This window comes from Gymnoscopelus microlampas (assembly GCF_963454915.1).
Source record: "Gymnoscopelus microlampas genome assembly, chromosome: 8".
NCBI classification, from domain to species: Eukaryota; Metazoa; Chordata; class Actinopteri; order Myctophiformes; family Myctophidae; genus Gymnoscopelus; species Gymnoscopelus microlampas.
The window spans coordinates 53077087-53097662 of NC_139945.1; the positions used below are offsets into that span (position 1 = coordinate 53077087).

General features: G+C 42.9%; 1 protein-coding gene across 1 annotated transcript in view; it reads left to right on the plus strand.

Moving 5' to 3' along the window:
• LOC311050143 (leucine-rich repeat and fibronectin type III domain-containing protein 1-like protein) overlaps positions 1–16197 on the plus strand; it is a 195782-nt gene extending 179585 nt beyond the window's left edge. The window contains exon 9 of the mRNA XM_084064113.1: positions 16061–16197. Within this exon, the coding sequence (XP_083920239.1) occupies positions 16061–16068 (8 nt within the window). The 3' untranslated portion in view covers positions 16069–16197. The remainder of the gene's footprint in view (positions 1–16060) is intronic.
• Positions 16198–20576: the final 4379 nt, after the last annotated feature.

The window sequence follows — 20576 nt, forward strand, 5'->3', positions numbered from 1 at the left end:
GTTTAAGGGAGTGAACTTTTGAATATGAAGATTTATTTGAATTTTGAATCTCAAACCCTGTCAGTCTATAAAGGTCCCTTAGTTCAGTGGTTCTCAACCTGTGGGTTGGGACTCACAGGGGTCCCCCCACATGATGTTGGGGTCCCCAGACAATCAGAGAACTGACAATTTGAATGCATAGGGAAAAATACTTTTTTTCTCCTATCGATTACACACCCCATGGAGACTTGAATTCATGGAGATGTTTTGTTTTTTGTCGCATTCCTAAGCCAACTTTGAGTCTCCTACCGGAGACATTAGCATAAATATGATTATTTTGGGGGGGTCGCGGCCTGAAAAGGTTGAGAACCACTGACTTAGGTGGTAGGTACTGGCGATATCTTATTACAGGATTGTACATGTTCACAGGATTGTACATGTTCCAATCGTAATTCAGGTACATCCTTTCCTTTACCTCACTCGGTCCTGTGCCCTTTCCCTCTAAATCCACTCAGGAAATGGGGGTTTCATTACAGCAGATAATGGGAGAAAACCATTTCACACAAGAAGCTTAAACAGCTCAATTGACCTCCCTTATCAGTGGCTGATAGGTCGTTCAATTGCCCTTTTTGAATGGGCTGAAATGAGATATCGTTGAGCCAAACGCTTATTATACAGATGATAATAACACAAATACAGCAACTATGAGCTAGTTAGTGCAGAGGAAGTTTTAAGCTCTATAAACTGTAATTGACCCTACTTTATAGGTTTAGTATAATCGCGCCAGCATGAGTTTTTTTTTTGATGATGTTGCGCTTCCTTGCGAGGAAGAATGGATATTAATGATATTTACTATTTAGACGTAAGTGCTAAATCCACCCAAAAACAATGTCCTCCGTTTTTTTCCATGGCTTAGAATCAGAAGAAAGCTATCTTTACTCAGCCAGAGTAAAGGTTGATGGCCAAGGATGGACTTTAGGGATAGGCTCTATGCACAGCAGCCATATTTATCACTTCCTTCACAGATGTTACCAGTGATACTAATAACTAATAACGAAAAACATCACATGGATGCAACTGGGACGTATCATCAGTGTTGTAGCCTGGGGTCATAGGGTGTTTCGGGTCTCGCAACATACAACATACACCCTCGCCCAGGTGACCCAGCCAGGGTTGATCAAGCCCCGACTTACGTCCCAGTAGCTACCCACGGTCAGTCCTATAGGGCAAGACAGGACCACTCAGTCCGCTTCTCCGGAAGTACTCTGCCGGGACTCGGGGAGGCTCTGGCACGTGGAGGGACTAGGCTCTGTGGGTTGTCTCCTGGCCGGGCTCCTCCTTCGTCTCACCAGGTCCAGGACCTGAGCGCTGCGCCAGATGAATGAGGCTAATGAAGGCTCTGTTCTATTTAGTGTAGCACAGTAGTTCTCAGATTTTTGAATTTCAGATTTCCACGACCCCCATAACTCTCAGAGTTACACACCCGTAAAGGGCCATTTGGGAGTGTTTCCAGTGAGCCAACATGCACAATATCAGCACCCTGTCTGACCAGAATGGAACAAAGCCATCATTAGTATCATTGATAACACCTGTGTCTTATCTTACAATATGGCTGCTGTGCATAGGGCCTATTGTAACGTGTGTGCAAATTGCATACAGAAATTACTATAATACTTTCCTTTGTTATAATATTGAGGTGCAGACAGAACTAAGTTAGACACCCCCCTTAGGCTTAATTAACAGTTCCATCCCAGTATCCCCCAAAGATCTGAACAGGCTATAATAAGATAGACAAAACAAAACAGTGATTATTGTTGGGTTTTATATATATATATTTAAGTATATGTTTTACTCCATTCCCCCTAAACCTGGTACACTAAGAAGTTGTTTCCTAACATCACTGAGAATACTCACATGCATTAGCACAGATACAGTAGCATCATACAGCATAACCTGGAGCGAATCCCATCTGTTATATGATTAATGCATCCTGCATACAACAATCAAATTTAGAATACATTTTGATAACAAAAAACTAATGAATTCTCCCACATTACACGATTTGAACAAATCACCCAATATTAAGATTATTTGGTGCTTTAGCAAATACTTTCCAAGACTGTCAGTCCCTACAGCCAGGAACTGATTCCCTAGTCTTACGTTGCCAGGCGATTGTCTGTGGACTAAATTCAATGTAGTTGCTAGAACAGCAGCTAACAAACCTACACCTACTGTATACTGCTTTGGAAGCCATTCATTTCATCGCCCTAATATGAATGAAATATTTGATTATTTCCGCTGTGCAGTTTCTTTTTTATTATTATCTAATTGTTTCCACGCGGTTTTAGCAACAAAAGCTGTGAGATTGTCCTCGGTCTCCATTGAGCGAAGCGTTTAAAGACGTGTTTAAAGACGATTCTACTGAATCCCTAACCCGCCAGAGAGTAAATGCCTCACTCTAGCCAATGAGCTGTGGAAGACAGAGATGGAATATCTGACACTGACCTTTTGTTCGAGCTACCAGGTATTCATCAGAGCATGAAGAAAGATACACTAGATTAGGAACGCTTTGAAAATGTCACATGAGTTTTGTAAGACATGCAAGACAAGTGTGACACACATCTTTACAAATTACGTACATTTTGATAAAAAAATATCTCATCGATCTCATCTCATTACCATACGGGTGTCAATAATAATTCAGTACGCTGTCTATTCACAGCTTGGGCCATACACCGTACATACACCGTACATAAACCTTTTCCCCATGAATGCAGCTTTTTCACTTGGGATTTTTAGCTTTGTTTACAACCCTGCAGGTGTCTAGGAGTTAGGGAAGCAACAAGCTGCCGGTGTAGTCAAGTACTGTATCTGCTTATTGTTTATTGTTTGGTTGGCTAATTTAACAGAAGTTAAAAATAGTCAGCGCAACAATTAAACACATAACATAACACACTGGCAACCTCCATTAAACCCAGTAAACTACACTATACAGAGTACTGTAGCACTGAGATAATGGGTGTATGAACAACACAACAAGAGCCTACAGCCCCAAGTCCCAAAACTGCTCTAATCTCTGAGTGCTGCTATTTGTGCAGGTTGGCTCAGTGGAAGGGCTCTGCAACACTAAATGGAATGGAGTTGATTTAGTTTTTGCCCTGCAGTATTTCCAAATTCCTTTCTAAGCCGAAGACAATTATTGGCTACTCGCATCGTAAACAAAGGATTCCTAGTAAAGCTACCAGCTATTCACATCTTCTCAGGAATGGTGGTTGTCTAATCTTCTTCAAATTCTTCAAATTTTAGATTTTCTTAAAACGCCGCTGTGTGTGGCCCACAAACGAGCAAATGCCTAGCGAGTCTGTTTGGGCCATAGAGAGAGAGAATCACAGGCTAGAGACGGAGGGTGGTGTGTTTTACAGCCTGCTGCATTGCAGAGAAAGCCAACATTGATCTGATCAGAGTGAAAGCTGCAGTGAGTCAGAACGCCTGAGGACCTTTACGACTGACAGACACGCATACGCTTTAACTCTAGTAAAATATTATGAGATACAACCAAACATGTGTAAACCCGAGGGATAGATTTTCGGTAGCATATGAAAGTGTTTACGGTGTTTACTGAAATGCTGAGAATTAGACTACAGTACCTTACCTCACAAGACAAATGATCAATACTCTAAATTATTGCAATAATAATAAACTGGCTTCATTGCGAACACTGTTCCTATCCTCTAGAGCTTGAAATCCTGTATCTAATTCAATTGTGTGGCAGGCTTTGCAGGAGATAAGTAACTTGTAAGAGTGGGTATTGGGAAATGAATTATGACTGTTCAGGCTTAATCCGGGATTTTTTTTTTATATATACACTAGGGTTATATTCACATGCCCTCCCCTCCTTTCTCCCAATTTAGTTATGCCAGTTAGCAATAGGCTCTATGCACAGTAGCCATATTGGAAATAAATTGGGCCTCTTCTTACTTCCTTCACAGGTGTTACCAATGATACTAATATGTGAAGGCTCTGTTCCATTCTGGTCAGGGTGCTGATATCATGCATGTTGGCTCACTAGAAACACTCCATTTTGGTTCCCAAATGGCCCCTTATGGTGGGAGTGTAACTCTGAGAGTTATGGGGGTCCTTCAAAATAAGACAACCACTATACCACACTAAATGGAACGGAGCCTTAATTAGTATCATTGGTAACACCTGTGAAGGAAGTAAGGAAGGGGCCCAATTCATTCCCAATATGGCTGCTGTGCATAGAGCCTATTTGCCCCTATAGTTGGTAAGACACACATCTCTTGCAATACACATGAAGTTACCAAGCTCTTCTTTGCACCTCACAATGAGGAGTTACTTTTTTTTTTTTGGTGGTGGGTCAAGCAATGTCTACAATTTTGGATCACTTGATTCACAGACTAATAGGAGAAGCCCGCCTAAACTATAGCTATCACAGAGTCCACAACACTATTACAATAAGATTAGGATCAGAGTTCAGGTGCAATATAAAACTGAAACTTAAGAATAGTTTGTGTGTGTGTGTGTGTGTGTGTGTGTGTGTGTGTGTGTGTGTGTGTGTGTGTGTGTGTGTGTGTGTGTGTGTGTGTGTGTGTGTGTGTGTGTGTGCGCGTGCGTGCGTGCGTGCGTGCGTGCGTGCGCACACTCGTGCGTAAGTGCATGTTTTTTTCCCAGTGGCCCATCCCTGACCCTGTAGCCTGTCCGTCCTCCATGTTGCTCAATCTATCATCCCTCCTGTCCGTGTCATCCCTCGCTCCCCACCTCATTCCTCACCTCTGGCAGATCTTTCTATCCCTCCGCTACTCTCTCCTTCTGCTTTTCATTGTTGTTTACTTTCTGGACTTTACTCTCTCCCTAAAATCCCAGAATACAACTCACTCTCTCTCTCTCTCTCTCTCTCTCTCTCTCTCTCTCTCTCTCTCTCTCTCTCGCTCTCTCTCCCCTTTTCCTCAAACCTCTCTCAGTCCTCCCCATGATCTTCTTTTTTACATTTGTCCTCCAGAATTCATGTCCAGGTATCACTATGTCTTACCCCCCTCTCTCTCTCTCTCTCTTCCCCTCACTCATTCTCATTTGCTTTCAATGTCCCTTTCTCTCTCTCTCTCTCTCTCTCTCTGTCCCTCTTCCACCTTTTCTCCCTCAGTGTCACCATCGTGCTCGGCAGCAGGTGACAGGCGGCCTCGCAGTGATTGGAGCGCCTTTCAGATCTGAAGGTCTCTTGGAGAGCAGCGACACCCCCAGACCCAGAGTAATGGCACGCTCAACTCACTCTATTTACTGCCTCCCGTCCCCTCCCAGAGTAACGACACGCCCAATTCTCTCTACTCCCTGTGTCTCCTGACCCCTCCCAGAGTAATGCCACCATAGATATATACACACGTAGATACAGTAGGGGAGACTGGTGACAAAAGTAACACGTTTTGTATTTTCTTCATAATTCACAGACTATTTGAAATATCCTAGTCATCTTTTGCTATAAGAAACATATATATGTGCCCTAATTAATAATACTATTTTCAAGCTTTCACTAATAAGGACAAGACTAAAATATTAATTTGAATGCAATCAGTCACAGTGTTACAATTGCCCCCGTGACGGGGGCAGTTGTAACAGTGGTTGGGGGCAAGTGTAAAAACAAGTCATATTAACACACTTTATCTCAAATAAAAGCACATCACTAAGTAATATGTATTTTTTATAATTTAACAGTTTTACTTACGAGTGTTTTACATACATAATTACAATTATTTTGTATTTTTATTCTAATTATTTTATTTTTCAATTTTGTTTTTTCAAATGTATGTCTATTTTTTTATTTAAATGTATTTTTACTTTGAAAAGTAGTGACATTTAGTGAAATATGTTCATTTACTAACATAAAAGTATGAAATCCCAGACAAAAAAATCTGCTTGCATTGAAAACACAACTTGCTACAAAAATCCCTCATGAAAAACTATATAATCTCCTACCTTTCATTTTCAACCTTCACATGTGTCTCCTTCTCTAATAATCAAAAAGTGCTATATATTTCATCTCGCAATTTACTTCCGGATGGTTCGTTTTGCACTTTTTTTGCCACATCGGTCACGGGAAAGAAATAAGCGCTGCCGTGGTCTATGGAAACGAGCCCAAAAGTGCACCCAAATAAGCCAAAAATCGCTTATACAAACAGTCAGACCTGGCAACGCAGCCTACGCCAATCATGCGTGAGAGATCTACAAGCTATGGGGCAGAGACGCCACCGTATCTTAGCAACAACTACAGCGCTCACTCTCATTGGTCGTGTCACGCTAAGAGCAGTCTCCAGACAATGGCATCGCAGACAGCTTGCTGTTACTGCTGTAGCCATCACAGTTAATCCCAGCGACGACGGACAGGGCGCTGTGATAGCTGCCATGTCGCTAACGCTAACGTGGTTGTCATGCCTGCAGCGGCTGTGCAATCACTTTGTCAACAATGCACGTTCGTGTGGTGAATGTCAATATTGCTGCTCAGTTAGTCCATTGTAGATGGTGTATGTTTGTGTGTGTCTTCTGGAGAACTATGTAGCTCCACAGTAACTAACGTAATGGCAGGACCGCCCCCTGCAACGCATGTTAGGCTGCATTATGGTCATGTAGTAATTTCAGATAATTTCGCTCCGATTACAGCAGTGCTTATCAACCCTTTCACGCCGCCCCCCCCCCCCCCCCCCAAATAAACGTACTTGATCTGGGGACCCCCCCCATTCTGTTTGACTCCGTTCCACAAGTACATATTGTGAAAATAGCCGATCTACAAGCTCAAAACGCCTCACGTTGAGAGGCTTTGTAAGCTTGTAGATCGGCTATTTTCTACATGACTGCCTCTTTCTTACATTCTTTGACAATGTGGCCCATGTTTTCATAGTATAGTTTGTTGACTACTTTTGTTGCAGAAATGCTCATTTCCTTTACTTTCCTTTTTTTATTGTCTCCGACTCTCCGCCAGGCCGAAAGGCATGGCGCAAGACTATGTTTCACCCCCTGTCCGTCCGTCTGTGACAGCTAATCTCTCACATCGTTGACTTGATCGCAGCAAAATAACAGCCCGATGAGTCAGTGAGAGCTGGATAAACGAGGTAAAATGTGTCAAAAGGAGTCTGTACGGCTGTCGATAAATGAACACATGACGTCGGTGGGAGAGGACATATTGTGTCTTTTGGACAAACAGCAGCGTCGTGCTGATGTTTGTTGTGTGAAGCAGCTTAATGTCAGAGTGTTTGTGTTGGAGCGCCTCAGTGCGGCTGCAGAGTTCATGTGCAACCTCTTCCAGAGAGAGACAGAGACACTAGAAACTCTGCTGGGGAAAAAAAACACTGCTGGGCATTGACTTTCATATGGACATTGATCTACACACTGCAGGTATATCTGCTACACACACAACATCAAACTACACACTGCAGGTATGATGCAGCGTTTGCATTACAGCCAGCATGCCAGCGTACTTCCCATATGGTTTCAAGGTGGGCTAAACCATATGGACCCCATGTCAGCAATGTCAGCGCCATCCACTTCAGTCCCAACTGCGATGCCCATGCAGGCTATAAGTAGCTTCTACCTGGCCCTTAGGTGGGCCCCAACTACCCATGTTTATGTGGGACCAAGGCGGGTCCTACCTGGGTTTGCCCATGCAGGCTTTAACTGGGTTCTACCTGGGCCCTAGGTGTACCCTAACCAACCACAGTGCAGTGCCCATCGCTCCAATTGTTGTGACGTCAGGGCTCTCAATACTGCACATTGGTGGAGGAGGAGGGGCCGCAGGGCGACCGCACACATCGCTGAACCAATGCTAGCCCACGGATGTTTCCTCTGGGGATTTACAATCTGCCCCTCTATGCCACATATCATCCGCACTACAGGGTCTTCACTGACCGAGCCACGGCCCCACTGACCCTCATGACGCTACGCCACTTATATGAGTTGCCAAGTGGCCGCGGGCGCTACGTGGGCGTGGCCGCGGGCTAGACGCGAGCCCCCGCGTAGCGGGGGCGAGCTTCTAGTTGTTACAATTGACCCCGGTCACTTTGTTACAATTGCCCCCGATGGGGCAACCATGATAAAATCCCATATTCTCGCTAGAAACACCTAGACTAGCATAGGCTGCTGACGTTAATTTGTGACCAATAACATAGAGACACAATTCATCCAAGTTTAAATCAGCTGACATCTTATCTTTAGACAGCAGAAGGAAAATACCGTACACTCAAAAATGTACATTTACACCTCAAAATCAGTTTTTTGTTGAAAACTTCTACTGAGATGAAATGATCATTCTATCCTTCCATAGGCAGAGAGAGGACCCTACTGAGCATGTGCACAATAAGTCTCACCCCTCTAGCTTATTTCTAATTAGAGTTACTAGAAGTTCGGGCCGCTGCGCGGCCCTCACATCTAGCGTCCGCGCGACGTCGCACTGTGTAGGTGTGTACATGTAGTGTGCAAGGAAGTAGTAGTGTTGAGTAATGTGATTGAGGCAAGAGAAGTATTGGGTATGAATGTAGGCGGGTTGTTGTTGATTGAAATGAGATTGCATTGTTTGTTAGATAGCATGGTTTATTGGCATGGTGTGATGTCGGACAGTGTTGGTGGCAACATGTAAATGTGAGAAAGGCAAAATAGCAGTGAAATGAAATGACATCCAGAATAACATTAACAGTGAAGCATTAATCAGGAGCAGGTGTACAGTATGTTGCATTGGGGGGAGAATACAAACAAAGGCAATGGCAATTATGTTGAAGAATGAAGGTCATTTGTCACTATGCAATCAGGGAGTAGCAGCACATGCAAAGTGTTTGAATGAGCATGTTTGGAGTAATAAAAGAGTTCGGGATAAACAACGTTGTCAGTAATTCCCTCATCATTGTTCACAATGAAAACTTTGACGGCGCTGGCTCTCTTTCCCCTGGAGAAGGCTGTGTAGAGTTGGCCATGAGCGAACACAGGTTGAGGCAAGTAGATGCCAACTCGTTCGTTCTCTTGCCCCTGCCCCTTATTGATGGTAACAGAGAAAGCTAAGCGGATAGGGAACTGTCGTCTGATGAAGGTGAAGGGAAGCTCCTCATCTCTGTCATAGTGAGGTATCCTTGGGAGGAAGATTTTTTCACCCCTGTTTGTGCCAGCTGCAATCTCACACTCAATGATTTTGTCCATCATCTGCAGTACCACCATTCTGGTGCCATTCTTGAGAGTGCGGTCGGGACCTGCTTGCAGGTTTCTCAGCAGCATGACTGGGGCTCCTACTTTCAACTTGAGGTTATGATCAGGCATTCCAGAGGGTGTCAGTGAATTGAGGAATTCCACAGGCATGGAGTCCTTGTGGTCGTCCTCCAGAATTGTGTCGGCTGAAAAGTAGACTCTCTGTTCTGTAGGGAAGTCTGCCAGGCATATGTTGTTGATTTCTCTAATGTCATTATTCAGAGGAGTGTATACAGTGCCATTGAGAAGGTTGTCTTTGTTGACACATCCAGTTTGCAAGTCAGGAAAGGTGAATGAAATGAGAGTTTGGAGATCGTGAACCAAGTGGTGGGGTTGAATGCGGACCTGCCATTCTGTGTCCTCCTCGTGTGGGAGTGTTCCTTCCCCTAATGCAAGGAGATAGTGGGAGAAGTCCTTCTCTGCTGCGTGTGTTCTCATGTTGAGGTTTAGCTTGTGGTGTTTCATGTGAGGATAGAGTGTTGACATCTGGATGCATGCTGGAACTATCTGGGGCCTGCCTGCTCTTTTGATAACGGGGAGGGTTTGCCTTGGGTCTCCACCCAGGAGGACAGTTTTGCCACCCCAAGGCTGCTGTGAGTGCATGAGATCCCTCAGTGTTCTTTCCACACACTCGACGTTAAAGCGGTCAACACTGAAAATCTCGTCCCAGATGATTAAGTTGCTGTCTTTAATGAGCTTGGCCAGATTGGACTCTGCGTTGATGGCACAGACAGAGTCTTGGAAAATGGGGATTGGGATCTTAAATCGTGAATGAGCAGTCCTACCACCCTCCAGGTTCTGTGCTGCCAAGCCTGTGCTGCCCACACACAGCACAATGCCATGCTCTGCGCGTATCGTAGCAGCAATGACCTTAAAGGTAAAGGTTTTGCCATATCCTGCAGGGGAGTTGAGAATTAACTGGCGTGTGATGGTTTCTTCTTGTGGGGCATGCACTGCCTGATAGACGGATTCGCAGAGTGCCATTTGTTCCGCAGTGAGCTTAGGAGCAAGCGACTGTACAATTTGTTGTTGCTGTGTTATGTTGAATTTTTCAGATCTGAAGATTTGTGTCAGCCTTTCCTGCGCAGTTAGTGGTCTTGGCTGTGGCATGTCATTGTAGTTGGATAGACCGCTGCCCATTTGTGAGGCTGTGCCCCTGTCATTATGGTGATGTCAGATAGTGTCAGACATCTCCATATATGGAGCTGCCTATATCAGTTATGCCCAAATATGGGACCGTGATGGCTGTGCCCCTGTCATTATGGTGATGTCAGATAGTGTCAGACATCTCCATATATGGAGCTGCCTATATCAGTTATGCCCAAATATGTGGGTTCTCTGATGTCAGACCAAAATAAGCACCCGGAAGTGAATTTCGCGCTGGGGAAGAGATTTGCATAGTATTGGGGCATAATGCGTTTCATATTTATTGTACATCATGGAAGTAGAGTAACGGTATGGGAAGCAGCCGGTTCAGAGGCAGAATATTGAGGAATTTTGGGGTAAAATGTGGAGTTAGTTGGGCCATGTGTGTGCGTGGAGACCGCGCACACACACATGTGTAGCCCCATGAGTTTGGCCGTCAATTATAGGTGCAAGATTGAGTGTGTTACTTTTGCCCCCTGTTACTTTTGTCCCCGATCTCCCCCTACCGCAGTGGCCACTCCTGTTCATTGGAGTGATGCGTCAACGCGGCTGCCATATTGGCAGGGGCAAGCCGTGCCTCCCAATGCATGTATAGCCCATATACTGCATGTCTATTGAAGCAGGAGGTCTCTCCACAATTGAAATAATCATAACTCGCTGAATTCTCAACCGATTTTCAAGCAGTTTGGTTTGTTAAAAATGTCAGACATTTTGTATACTTAATACTTTTTATATATATATATATATATATATATATATATATATATATATATATATATTATAATGAAGATGTATTTGTTTCCCTTGCACAAAAGGGGGAAATAATAACACCAAAAACTAAATAAACAAATATCGGTATCGGCTATCAGCTAAATTGTTATTTTAAACATCGTATCGGCCAAGCATTTCCATATCGGTGCATCCCTAATCTGAGTTTCCAGAAGTTTTCGCCAGCTCTCGCATACAAACGGGAGGGGCGAGGAACTTCTGGGCCAGAGCCCCGGTATTTGTGGGCGGGATGTAATTTACGCTCAGAATCTGAGCGGACACGCCTCTTACCGGTCTGAGAGCTGTGCAACTCGTCTAAACAGTCCGACGAGAGGCAAACAGCAGTACACAACAATGGCGGCCCCTGTCGCTCCTATTTACATGCAACACCCACTGCCTGTGGATCCCGCCCCCCTTTCTTCATTGGCTATTGATTTGAATCAGAACGCAGTGGCCGCGCCCCTGCTGTACAGGCTTTGAGGCGATACCTCCCAGACTAGTGCATCCCTAATATATGTGTATGTGTGTGTGTGTGTGTATGTGTATGTGTATGTATGTGTGTATATATATATATATATATATATATATATATTGATATATATATATATATATATATATATATATATATATATATATATATATATACAGTACAGTATACAGTATACTATATGTGTAGCCACTCCTCACCATTTCACTTACCTCTCTCTACTTTATCACCCCATCGTTGCATTCATCAGCCTGGTAGAAAGGAGGAGAGAGGAGAGACGGATGATGCAGGAAGAGACAGTGGAGGGAGGGGTGGAAGGGTTCTGATGGATGAGTGGAGACGGGGACATTAAGAAAACTGTGCTTCATTCTTTTACTCTCTTGACACCAACGGTTGTGACAGTGGCTGTATATAAATACACTTGTTTCTGACAAACACAGTTAAAGAACTTTTATTTTCTACTGACACATAAAAAAAAACATTTGCTGACAAATACACGCATTACAAATAGCTGCGGTGTGAATATAGTGCTACGGTAAGCATTACTCCCTCACCCACCATCACACAGCACTTCCTTGGTTTCCGTCAGTGCTGAAGTTTGCTTGTGCTGACACTGTGCAGGGACAACTTTGTACTGTATGTCAGCTGAGGTCGGATGCACAAACATTTTCTAAAAATACTTAAAATTAAAGGGATATTTCACTTTCAAAAAAACCTTTGGTCATTTTATCGTCTACTCAGGCTTTTGTGAGCCCCCCAGACAGTTTTTAAGTTGCTTGATTCAGTATTTAGATATTTGATATTCATTTTATCAGACACGCCCCCTTCCTATACAAACCCATTATAATTTCAAACTCCATTTTAACCATGTTAGATTCATCAAAAACACCCGTCCTTGGTTCACCCGACTCATACCGCCCCCCTGTTTTTTCAATTACTTTTTTCATTTAGTTTTTGGAAAATTAAAAAAAATTGGTACAATAAAAAAATTAAATAAAATAAATGAAAAAAATAATCGGAAAAACACGGCCCCCTCACGCATTAGGAGGGCAGGGTGAGTCACCAGAACCAAGGACGGGTGTTTTTGATGAATCTAACATGGTTAAAATGGAGTTTGAAGTTACAATGGGTTTGTATGGGAAGGGGGCGTGTCTGATAAAATGAATATCAAATATCTAAATACTGAATCGAGCAACTTAACTCATTGAGTGCCACAATCCGTCAAATCCGTCACGTGGCCTGACGCCCAAAGCGCCACGATCCGTCAAATCCGTCATAAAAAAACATTCAAAAAAATTTTTTTTTTTCAAAATAAAAGTTTTTTTTTTTTTTTTTTTTTTTTGGGAAAAACATGTTCAGAACCCAAGATATGATGATTTGAAGATTTGCTGCTCCATCCACTCCTTGTTTAACCTATAACTTAAAAAGGCTGTATCTCGCTTCCTAAGCACTTTTTTTTTACAATGAATTTTGGCTGTGGCACTCAGAACCAAAATTCCATTAACATGAATAAATAAGTTTGGCACTGAATGAGTTAAAAACTGTCTGGGGGGCTCACAAAAGCCTGAGTAGACGATAAAATGACCAAACGTTTTTTTTAAAGTGAAATATCCCTTTAACTTAAAGCAACACTGTGGAGTTTGCCAGTTTGGCACAGTAGAGACTGTTGCTGAGATACAGCACACAGAAACACGTTTTTCACCCTTTTAGAGCATATCCAAGGTCATAATGGGGACATAGTTAACAATACATGCCAAAGACAATGAAGACGTCCGATGTTTGTGTATTTTTATGACAAACGTCCAATTTTAATTATTTCCTCAAACGTCATGTGTGATTACATCAGCAGTTACAAACCAATTTAACCAATAACATTGTGACACGTACCTGTCAATCAATCTTCCATCCAGCTAGGATTCATCAGGCTTAGCACTAGCGGGCGGTGCTGCTATCTTGAATGTAAACAGGCATGGCTCTACTAATTATACAATCTTATTTTTAAAGCCATACGGTACATATTCATATGTTTCGGAAAACATTTGACGCAGGAATTAGGCAATGCACTAACAGAAACTTGATTCAGCACTGCCTTGTTTGATATTGATATAGTTTTGGTCCAACGTGGCATCCAGGTGGGTCATGGTACTCGCCAATAGGCTCTATCTACAGCAGCCATATTGTGAAGACATTCACATGTGTTACCATTACCAATGATACTAATGAAGGCTCTGTTCCATTCTAGTCAAATAGAGTCAGGGTGCTGATATTATGCATGTCGACTCACTGGAAACACTCTGCTACACCAGCAGGACTAAAATGTGGGTCCAGGGACCCTCATCGTTCCTTAAGGGGGTTCCAAATGGCCCCTTACGGGTGTGTAACTCTGAGAGTGTACAAATGGAACCAAATGGACCCGTAAGGGTCCATATGGTTACATTTGTACACTCTCAGAGTTATGGGGTGGTGGAAATTGAAAAATCTGAGAACCACTGTGCTATACGAAATGGAACAGAGCCTTCATTAGTATCATTGGTAACACCTGTTAAGGAAGTGAAAATATGGCTGCTGTGAATAGAGCCTATTGCCCAAATCAGAGCTCATAGCCAGATACAAGATGTTCATCTGTACGGTGTCTGGACTGTAGGTCCCACGGTCCACCGCGTTTCAACCGTATCCCCATAGCTGTGATTGGCTGTGACATGTCACATCATCACACTTTGTGAGCTTGTAGATTTGCAAATATTAAACCATTTTCACCTATAATGAAATGCCCAGAACAGGGTCGCCAGGGTTATGCCCACTTCCCACCAGCAGCAGTATTCCGCATCTAGTTCCTGAGAAAGCGGCGAGGTTCAGTGCATTGTCTATGGCAAGGAGTGGCCGCCACTTTCACCGCTGAGCGAGTGGCAAAAGTAGAGAAAAAGTTTGGGAACCCCTGTATTAGTTAGTATTCTGCTGACAATGTAGAAGTTTGAATAATGACAACCATAATTAACATGCAAACTAATATTACCCTCTTTTTTTGGAGAACCATGTCAACTTTTGGGTGCACAGACCAATAATAAAATAGCAAAATAAAATGTGATAGACTCAGTGGAATTGTGTTGCTAGGGAACAGCTTGGGTCCAAGTTTATTTCCTATTGGAGTGTTCATGATTATTATCGGGAGCTGGCAGGAAATACACTTGGACCCATTAGAATGTTAATGTTCCTTAAGAGTGGAAAGGTCTTTAAATGCTGCCAGTATTCTTATGGTGGGTCCCCTTTCAGTACCTGTTAACACCAGCTGTATCAATTCTGTTTAGTTGCGGTGTCAAACTTCCAAACACATGAATTGCACTGTTGATAAACCTTATTATTACCACTCTCAAACTAGAGGGCAATGAGTTTGCCAGCAAAACTTTATCGTAGTTTTATTCAAAACAATTGAAGTCTGTGGTGATCAGTTCTCAACCACTTAAACCCTACTGTATAGCCTACTTCATTGACTGAGGTCCCCCAAGGGCTCTGTACTTGAACACCTGCTTTTTCCCCCTGAGTTAATGTGATGTGTTGTGAGTTCATATATCTGCTATTTTCCCTGACTGTTTATAATTATTTTGCTGAATGTTTGCCTTTTATTGCTGAATGTTTGCCTATTATGACATGCAGAATAGGGGGTGCGAGGGTTCATGTGGTTAAGATAAATGACCATAAAATGACTCAGTAATATAATCCAAGTTTTCTGAAGCCAAACAATCACATTTGTGCACACCCAGTCCTTGCAGAGCTCTTTTCATTTGTATGATGAGTTGTAGACATTTGCGTAGGATTGTAAATGTGGGGACGATGATTCACATTGTTATCGAGCAGAGACTGAATTCGTGACCATTAATTCATTAATTGTCCATTAAAAGTGTTTAGTTTCTTCGGCTTTGTTTACTTTAGTCATACAGTATCTCAGTAACTTTTTTTCTTAGAATATAAAAATAATACTAAACCAATTATAAGCAATCAAAGAATGTTCCCTTAGGCCTGTTTCCCATGCGTATTTTGTGAATCTAATAATGCTCAACTCAACTGCAGACGCCAAATAGTGTCAATAGAAGCTACTAATTGCATACTTTTTGTTTGTTATAAAAGAAAATTATTACCATGATTGGTTGTACTTTTGTTGTGGCATATACTGTTTTGGTTTCCCAACTAATTTTAGAACAATGGTGTTCTAAATGTATTGATATCCTAAATGTATTTTTTCCCCCGTTGAAATAGTGTTCTTTTTCAATGTATTCTTTGTCCCATCTAAGCTTCATGTTCTATAAAGTCTTATTTTAGAACACTGATGATGCACATGTTCTCTTTCAGAACCCTACTGTTCCCATATCCCAGATTGTCCTGTTTTTATTTTTGCTCTAAATGTTCCACTTCAGACCAGTGACGTGTTGTTCTCCTCTCTCTTTCCTGTAGAACCCTAATGCTGTTGTTCTGAGGGGGGACCACAGAGATTGGACCGCACCACCAAAGGACAGCTGGTTTAAACCCTGAGGAACTAAAGCCCCCCTCCCTTGTTTACTCCCCCCCCCCTCCCCCACCCCCCTCCCCCACCCCCCATTGTTTCTGTGGATACCGGGGAGCAACAGTACTGACCTAGGACCTATGCGGCGGAGCAAACCGGGGAGGTGGCCTAGTTTACTATTTTAATTGTTTCATCCGGTTCTGTCGACAGGATAGGATAACTGTGTGTCCCAGTCTGGTGTCAGTCTGGCTGTTCATTGTCCAGTTGCAACCCATTTGCCATTTTGCTCACTTTGAACAGTAGCCTATAGACAGAACTGTACAAAACTAAACAGTAAATACATGCTCCCCCTTTAAAACAGCTGGATCAGCGTGGAATCGATGCCCTGCGGCTGGACCAAAAAAAAAAGAAAAAAAGAATGCTTTTGCAGAGGTGTCTGGATGTGTCGCAGAATTAATCTAGATGGAAAATGCATAAGGATTTTTTTTTTACACCATCTGGAGAAGCATCGACATGAAAGGATTAAAAATGATTGGTGATAAAACTAAAATAGATTGACAGCTAATAAAATTGATGGATAGTAAAGATAGGATGGATTGACAGTAAAACTCAGCCTGGATATACGGACCATAAAAAAGAAGTAATAAAATCACTCCCCAAAGCATCTGGTAGGGTCTGGTCTTGGACATGGATATATACCACACACAAACAATAAGGGCATCTGAGTGTTTCTGGATGGGTAACTACTAATACTAATACATTACAACTATTGGTTCTCTGCTCTACTGAACCAATATAAATCTGCTGAAATGAGTTGAACTCAACTGACCTCAGTTGATTCTAAGCTGAACTTATCCTGGACTAAACTGAAAATGGAACAAAACCAGACCTTGAATTTTCACCATCTGAACTTTTTTGTGTTTGTTTTTTGTGTTTTATTTTTATTTTTAATCAAACCATACCTCCCCACACATGGCCTGAACTGGTTTGAACTGGATAGTAGTGAACATGATTGGACCTTGTGGAGCCTGGGATGTATTCTTTTGAAACTGGACCCAGAACTGGTTTAGACTTGAATTGGTCTGATCCGGACTAAAGTGAACTAAACTGGTCTCATCATCTTCTGTGATCTGCCATCTTCTGGTTTGGTACGGTATCTACTACGCTGGAATGGATCAGATTGGACTAGTCTGGCTTGGTTCTTTTGGATCTTTACCAGTTTCTCTCTCATTAGTCCAGGCCCAGTTTAACAGGTGAGTAATGACTGACTGTGTTATCCTATTAATTAACCTTTAATTAAAGGCATTAATACCTCAGGACAAGGTTTCTTACACCCTTTCAGCCAAAAGAAAAGTTATATGACACCAGGACCAAGGCTTATTAATTAATATAATTCCCCTGTCATGTCGAGACCCACTTCCAAATGGCCAGCCCTATACCCATCCACTTTGGGTCTTGACCCATTGAGCACGCTCACCCTCCAGTCTGCCCTCCTGCTGTGAGTGTCCTCTATCCTAACGAGACCATTGGTTTAATGAGCGCTGGCTAACTGCTGTCAGCCAGTTGATTAGACAGCCACCCTTCCTGAGCTAACTACGTTGGTACTAATCTCCAATGACTATATCACAGAAGGAGGCTCTCCCCCTAATCCTCACTCCTACATCTCTCAAAGGCTTTTCTCTCTCTCTCTCTCTCTCTCTCTCTCTCTCTCTCTCTCTCTCTCTCTCTCTCTCTCTCTCTCTCTCTCTCGTTCTCGTTAATTGGGTCACTCTCCCTCTCTTCCTTAGCTGTGTCTCCTTACTTGGGGTCAGTGCTGAGTATAATAGGGCTGACAGGAGTCACATACACACACACACACATTCACTGTGAAACATCTTTCAGTCCAGGCTGAGCCGTGGTGACAGATCTGAAATGAAGCATATCATTTGCTGAGGCTGGAGGAGGGGGTTGTTGGGGGTAACTTGCAAATGTGATCTATTACACATGAATGAAAACTACACCAGGCTGGGCACTGGTCTACTCAGGAAGGATGCAAGTCGCAAATGATGCAAGTTGGAAATGCATGCCCATCCCAGTTATGCAATACCCGTTGTACCCGTTCTTAGAGTAGGCTACCCGGCTACCCGGCTACCCGGCTGTCTGCCTGTCTGTCTGTCTGTCTGTCTGTCTGTCTGTCTGTCTGTCTGTCTGTCTGTCTGCCTGCCTGTCTGTCTGTCTGTCTGTCTGTCTGTCTGTCTGTCTGTGTGTGTGTGTGTGTGTGTGTGTGTGTCTGTGTCTGTGTCTGTGTCTGTGTGTGTGTGTGTGTGTGTGTGTGTGTGTGTGTGTCTTTTACACATGTCTGTATCTGTCTGTCTGTCACTTTTATGACCCAGTCAGGCACAGCCAAATATGGAGTTATGAATGTCTATGACATTATATTGATGACATCAGCAGTTTGAAACTTGCTCATCACAGGCGACCCGAGGGAGTGTCGTGTCGGGTCAGTTGGATAGGCGGTTGTTTTGAAACATTTTGAAAATGTGCCCAACATAGGGACGCCAGGGTTAATGTGGTTAAATCACAATTGCAGCCAAAATAGGTTGGAGCTCAAAATGGGTCACAGACTGTTTCTGGAGTAGGTCCCCATCTGACAGGAGTATGGGCATGGGTTCACTAGATGGGAATAAAACTGAGGCACAACATTTTTAAGAAGGTCTGACAGACACATTTATAAAACAGCAGCTGTGTCGACTGAAATACAAGTTGAGTCACTTCATCATCTCTACAATTCAATATACCTTTTGTAGACACATAGCTGTCAAAAAAAGGTTTCCTTGTTTGTTAAAGATGGCAGTAGCATACTTTATCTTGTTGTTATCACACTATAGACAGCCAAACGAATTATACTTACACAAGTTTACAAGAGTTTTCTAGAAGGTAAAGGACACGTCCGACACTGAAGAACAAGTGTGTTCAATTCATATGCAAGTCCTGACTCATGCACTTCTGTTGTGAATTCAATGAGCGTAATCTGGAAACAATGCAATCTGTCTATTTGGCCCTGTAGATAGGAGCAGGCATATAATTACCCTGGATGAAAAGGACATTTGCTTATGCCGTGTCATCAGAATCTCCACAGAGGACATGTTCAAATAATCATCACGCACAATGCACATACAAGAGATGGGGATATTTTTTCTGGTGTCGGCAATCACATTCATATTGTTTACAGAGGGCACGCACGCACGCACGCACGCACACACAAACAACACACGCACATAACAAGCACTTCTATAAGGGTGGATCCGACAGCTAAGGGGATATGTTCATATAAAGCCATAAGTACACTTAATGGTGTTTGTTAGAGGAATATAAGACTTCATTTTGGATCCATCACATTCTCCTGCCGTGTTAGTCGTGTTCTTTGAGTTCTCATAACTCATCTCATATACATAATTATACAGTGTTAGAGGATTATAATGCATCTTTATAAAGCACTATAGACTATAGACTTGTATGCAGTCTCCAGAGGCACAGCTACATATTTGATAGTGAATTAAATGAGTTGTTGATGTGTGTTTGTTTTTCTTAATTGGATTTTCATTTATTATGAGACCGAGTTACTGAATTACTGTACTATAGGATGGATGCAGGTGTGTTTACAGCCTGTAGGCTGGTGGAGCGTGTTAATGCCTTAATCTAAACATAACAACAATCCACATCAGGTAGCAGATACACCTGCTAGCTACTGTATGTATGCATGTATGTATGTGTGTGTGTGTGTGTGTGTGTGTGTGTGTGTGTGTGTGTGTGTGTGTGTGTGTGTGTGCGTGCGTGCGTGCGTGCGTGCGTGCGTGCGTGCGTGCGTGCGTGCGTGCGTGCGTGCGTGCGTGCGTGCGTGTGTGTGTGTATGTATGTATGTGCCGCACATGATGCACACACACGCACACACACACACACGCACACACACACGCGCACACGCATGCACGCATGCGCACACGCACACACACACACACAGACTGGAGATAAATCATGTATACAAGTCTGCTCAAATACAGGTTTAGAAACACAGACTATAAACACAAAGCTGTCACCGAAACAAACAGCTACAGTAGTCTTCCTGGGGTCCAAGACAGTAATATACATTAACAACAATATAAAACATTACAATCTCCAGAAAACATTACTGTGTGTGTGTGTGTGTGTGTGTGTGTGTGTGTGTGTGTGTGTGTGTGTGTGTGTGTGTGTGTGTGTGTGTGTGCATTAGAGGTCGGCAAGCCCGTCGGGACCCAACACTGTGAGTTGATTACCGTGAGTCCTTTCATTGACAATGAAAGGAGAGAAGTTCAATAAAGTCTGTATACTCATCTCGTCTCTGAAGCCTGACAATTCGGGAGTGACTGAGAATATGTTGATGGATGCACTGCAAAATAAATAGTGAATGAGGCCCATACAGTCGAATGGATATTAGTTGTTGGGTATTATACG